The sequence below is a fragment of the Teleopsis dalmanni genome, chromosome 1, assembly GCF_002237135.1.
Source record: "Teleopsis dalmanni isolate 2A chromosome 1, ASM223713v2, whole genome shotgun sequence".
Taxonomy (NCBI): domain Eukaryota; kingdom Metazoa; phylum Arthropoda; class Insecta; order Diptera; family Diopsidae; genus Teleopsis; species Teleopsis dalmanni.
In genome coordinates this window covers 142,004,033-142,009,676 of record NC_051846.1, presented here as the reverse complement: position 1 = coordinate 142,009,676, position 5,644 = coordinate 142,004,033, and the positions used below count along the sequence as shown (strand labels likewise).

The 5,644-nt window shown below is 33.6% G+C and overlaps 1 protein-coding gene across 1 annotated transcript; it reads left to right on the top strand.

The window, feature by feature from the left end:
• Positions 1-1,677: 1,677 nt before the first annotated feature.
• LOC119666349 (uncharacterized protein CG43867-like) lies at positions 1,678-4,724 on the top strand. The gene is made up of 5 exons (XM_038075631.1): positions 1,678-2,837; positions 2,908-3,142; positions 3,557-3,825; positions 3,904-4,326; positions 4,386-4,724. Exons 1-5 carry the CDS (start codon positions 1,683-1,685, stop codon positions 4,722-4,724), a joined length of 2,421 nt encoding a protein of 806 aa, XP_037931559.1. The 5' UTR covers positions 1,678-1,682.
• Positions 4,725-5,644: the final 920 nt, after the last annotated feature.

The following is a 5,644-nucleotide window of genomic DNA, read 5'->3' as shown; positions in this document are numbered from 1 at the left end:
ATTTAAACAGTAAGTTTGCTTGCACCGTGTTGTTGTTTTTCGGTGTAATGCTGTTACAAGGCAATGGTTAAGGAGAACTTTTCCACCACAGCAATTAATACTGGAGCCATTGTAATACGACATTTGCTGGTAATGTAAGGCGTACATGTCGGATTAGTTTGTCGATAAGTTCATTTCAGGTGTAAGCGTCTTACATGTCTAAAGTTTTCAAATTAACGCAGCAAAACTTTTAAAAGCTTTTCCTTTATCATAGACAAGATGAAGTCACTTAAGTAACAAAATTAATACATTTTACTGTATGAACATCATTGCCCCTCGTGCAGAGTAGTCATATGCCCTACCGATTTCTAACATCCTTTAATTTTCGCATTTGGCAAAAAGTTTTCTGCTCCAACAAATTGTGTCATTGCACTTTTTCTTCGGTTTCAATTTGGTTGTAATGTTTTATGCACATCGTATAAATAACACAAATGTGAACATCGTTCCAATCGCAGATTACAAATTTTTATAGCGGAAACAGCATTTGAGAAAGAAGGATGCAGTTACAGAGGCATAACAGATAAAAGGACTTTTTTGTTTGCGAAATTTTCTAAGAAATTCTCAACGAAATGCGATAAAACTTTTTGGAGATACCCCAAAAATTTCAAATGACAGCTGGGACTATTTCAAAAAGAGATATGTTGTATGTTATATTTGAGCCTTAGTAAACTTTAACGTGAAAGTATATATAATTTAAAGTGTATAATAAAATAAAAAGTTCAAATAAAATTAAGAAAATGGAAGCCTGTTCCATTTTGTAAACCTGTTCCATTTTGTAAGCCTATCTATATTACAATATATCATAAATCATTTTTTATTTGTTTCTACCTAGAAAAAACCTTATTGCATTCCATGTAACTAACCCGTTTAGATCTGAGGTTAAGTAAAATACCATATTTGGATTACATGGCAATCGATGCTTACATCTTGGTATTCGTTGAGGAAGTAGGAGATCCACTGTTTAGTTAGTTCAGTGTATAAGATCTACTATGATCACAATGAATCTACTGCTTTATGTCATTTATTTATTTTTGTTTATAAATGTAGGATCATAATTTAGCTGCTCCTTGGAGAGTCTGTCATTTATTTATTTTTGTATATTTATGTAGCTTTAAAATCAATCTGCTCTTTCGGGAAGCTGTTATTTATTGATTTTAGCTTATTTATATAAAATGCCTACATGCAAAATCTATATATTCTATTGATCATTAAGAAATCATATTATAGAATAATATATTTCAATTGAATTAAGAAGTTAAGTATTATAATATAAAATATTATGTACTAAGACTTGAACTTTCTAAACAAAACAAAATATATTAAAATATAAGATCTAAAGTTAGGACTAAGTCTAATGTAATATTTTCTTATGTCTTCTGTGTCCAACTAGAGGGTTAAATAACACCACACTTCACTTTATATTGTCCTATCACAATATTGTCCTATTGTGATAATATTTCTTTCAACTTTAAAGTACTACATCTAATTTAAATCGAGCTTCTAACCATTATTTTAATCAGAAATAGAAATATCTCTATCTAATTCCCTTTTAAATGGAAATTATTTAATCAAATTGCTCATTGTATTCCTCTATGTATTCAATACTTATAGATTTCCTCTTTACTTTATTACAGGTTCGGGCTATGGAACAAAGGCTGAGTGAATGGCCGAAACCAACACAAACAGCAACAAATTCACCGATACATCAAAACCAGCATCAACAACAAGCCACTGCAACAGCACTTGCCGCTACACAACAATCCACAAGTCTTCCCTCGACTGATGCTGAAAAGACTATAACTTCCCTTGAAATTCAAGTTGAAGAACAACGTCAATTGCGTTTGCACGACGCACGGCAAATAGAAGCCAAAGCAGCTAAAATAAAAGAGTGGGTCACCAACAAGTTACGAGAACTTGAAGAGCAAAACCAACTGCTGCGGGAACAGAATCTCAAGTGTAATCAACAATTAGAACTGCTGAAAAATCACATAGCGAATCAACCCAATCGTCATAGCAGTGTAGGGCCACATCCAGTACGTAACAGCTTAAGTTTGGATGTTCAAGATTTTGCAGACACTGCAGAGTCCCGTAGACGTAGTGAAAGTTTAGATCCACAAGAAATTATACATCGACCACTAACCTCTTCATATCCACATCATCAGCATCGACGAAATTTATCAATGGAGCCACAAGAGTTAGAACGAAACTTAGTAGCAGCCGTAGATGGGCTGACACTAGTGCCCTTATCGAGCATATCAAAAGCGAGCACCAACAACAGACCTGATAGCTCTGACACTGATACTGCGCATGATTATGCGGAAATATATACACCATCTTGCGAACAAATGCCAACATGGATGAAGAATAATACAACATTAATGGCAAGTGGAGGCACATCCAGCACAACAACTACAACAAGTGATCTGGGTGTTCCTCGACCACCAACTCCACCACTTCATCGATTTCCTAGTTGGGAAGCAAAAATCTATCAAGTCGCTAATGATGGACTAGCTGGCAGTGCGGAGGATGGTGTTGGCCAAGTCGATACGCAGCCACCAGATATACAAGAATCAGCAAGTGGTGCTGCTTCGGTAGGCAGTACAAGCGCAACGAACACCTTAGCTAATGGCAGTGGTCATAATTTGAACCGTGGTACAACCAGCAATAATGGCACATTGGGCAGCAGTAGTGCTGGCAGTGTCGGTGGTGGTACGCCACAATTACCAAGCAGACAACAACAAACTGCAAGTGGTGGTTTCTGTGATATATCTGTGCCCGTTTATGCTACTGTAAAGGGGGTATGTTATACAAAAGTGTTTATATTCCAATTAATACATCACACATCATTATTTTTAACAATTATTTCAGCGCGCCTCGCAAATACGTTCCATGCCATTTACCGGTGACTCCAGTGACGATTCAAGCGATGGTGAAGATCATGCCGTTATGTTAACGCACAACTCACACAATTCATCAAGTACCGATAACACTGAAACCTCAACCGGTAGTGCTTCAAGTCCTTCAAAAAGTCTGAAAACATCTTCCAGCTTAAGTCCAGCTAAACGCAGCGGTTCCGAAAGTCCTAAAAATAATAAGACACGTGGTATGTACACTGACAAATTGATCCGCTTGCGTAGTTGATTGCCCTTGGTAGCAAACGTCCCACAGAGTATTAATCTGTGTTATACAATACTAACACCTTTACAACCTTTAATTAGCATGTGTATTTTATTATTTTATTTTAATGTATCCTGCTTTAATCTTCTTTTTAATAGCTTCTCCAATTACTTTTTCATTTCTTTATTTCTTTTTTAAGTTTTTTACCTACAAATTTCTATTACTGAAACTTAACAAAACAAAACTTTTTTAATTAAAATTAATCTCTTTTAAAAATTTCTTCATTCACCTTCAAAACATTCTACCTTATTTCCTTGCTTTGGATTTCATTTCTTAAAAAAATGTACTCTTTCAAAATTTACCACACGTCACATAACTCATCCGATTGAAACACCCATAGTTCACCACACGAACAATACACAAGCATCACAAGTACACACCTTACCCGTACCACACACTCAAATACCTACCAACAATCATCTACGTATCCCCCACAAACGTGGAACAGTAATTTCAGATATTTCATTTGAATCAGGCCTCTCTGATGATTATGCATTACCACCAGATGCAGTTTCCGAATCCACATGTATGGATGCGTCTATGCCATCTTTACTAATGCGCCAATCTTATGTAGATTCTCCCAGTAAAAAAATTGAATCATTGGAAAAGGTTTGTTAAAATCGAAACAGCCGAATGGTATTACATCTATAACTTACTTAATATCTCTTCTTTAATCCCTTAACGCAGGTTGGACATCTAGCAAAATTAGGTGGCAAGTTAAAAACATGGCGTAAACGTTGGTTTGTACTTAAAAATGGTACTTTGACCTATTGGAAGAGTCAGCACGACATAAATCGTAAGCCACAAGGCCAGATAATGTTGGACGAAGCATGCCGCATAAACCGTGCTGAAGGTGCTTCCACTTTTGAAATAGATACGGGAAAAAAGGTCTACTATCTTACTGCTGATTCCAATGCTACAATGGATGATTGGATACGTGTGCTGCAAAATGTACAACGTCGTAATGCTACAAAATTATTACTCAGTCGTGATGACCAAAAGCCAACTGTACAAGGTTGGGTGACAAAAGTGAAAAATGGACATGCGAAAAAATGCTGGTGCGTCTTATTAGGGAAAATGTTTTTGTATTTTAAAGCACCAGGAGAAACGGTAAATTTTTTGATTTCTTATTTTGGATTATCACAAATTAAATAAATTTTGATTTGTAGAATCCAATTGGTCAGATAAACATGAGGGATGCACGTGTAGAAGAGGTAGAACATGTGTCTGACTCTGATTCAGAGGAACGTGAAGATCCTGCTCAAAGCCAAGCAAGATTAACTGTTGCTATTTATCCTGCGCATCAAGGTCCTACGTATCTTATATTACCTGGTAAACAGGAACGTGATAATTGGCTGTATCACTTGACGGTAGTGTCAGGTGGAGGTCCCAGTGCTGGTACACAGTATGAACAACTTGTACAAAAGCTTATGGAGACCGATGGAGATCCAAGTAAGATATTGAAATATTTTAAAATATTTTTTTTATATTGTATAGGTATATTCTAATTACTTAATGTAATTTAATACATCTTTATTTAAGATGTATATAATGTTCTCACAAACTAATATTTGGAAATCTGTACTTAATATATTAGGAAGTTATATATAATAGACTATCGTAAAGTTCATTCATTACATTTCACAACCAATTTTGTTAAGTTAAACAAATAGAATTGTTGTTCAATTATTATAAAATTTAATCAGATTATTAGACATTAGTTAACATGGATCTAGATTAGATAGATCCTCGAAGATAATTAAAGTTTTTAAATCAATCTGAAAAATATTTACATATGCTTTCTCAATTTTTATAAATTTGTTCAGTGTATGTCAGAATCTATCGAATTATTTTTTTTAATTGTTATAGTAAATTTTATTTAAAAATCTAAGAATACTGAAATCGGAATCTCATCCACTGAAGTTTCTTTTAACTTTTGCAATTGACAATTGATAGAATGCCGCTATTCATTGAAAGGTATTCATTGAAAATATTTATGATTAGACCTCATTCTAACACATTTTATAAAACAAAAAGTTAAAAACTTGTGTTCCAGCACAAGGTCTGTGCATATATAAATACATATACAATATATATCTATCTATAAAGTAATCGAATAGTCTAATTTTTAATTAGTTCCTGTATTATCTGTTTAATTTAATTATATAGCCTCTATTATACAAAAGCAGTTACCACACAAAAACATGATCCACCTTATTTCTTATTAACTTTTAATACAATTTAAATTTTAATAAAATTTAATAAATTATTAAATGATTTTGTTGCTTAATTATTAATTAATTATGCAATTATAATTATTTGGTCAATAAATGATCGAATTTATTGAAAATATTATTGCCACTACCGTTGTTATTATTTCCCAAATAATCCCTTTGATAATAGATCTTGATATACACTTAATTTTTTA

Coding starts and splice junctions, on each gene's coding strand:
- LOC119666349 (XM_038075631.1), top strand. CDS start 1,683: ATGGAACAAAGGCTGAGTGAATGGCCGAAACCAACACAAACAGCAACA. Junction 3,826..3,903: donor AAATTGAATCATTGGAAAAG/GTTTGTTAAAAT, acceptor CCCTTAACGCAG/GTTGGACATCTAGCAAAATT. Junction 4,327..4,385: donor TTAAAGCACCAGGAGAAACG/GTAAATTTTTTG, acceptor TTTGATTTGTAG/AATCCAATTGGTCAGATAAA.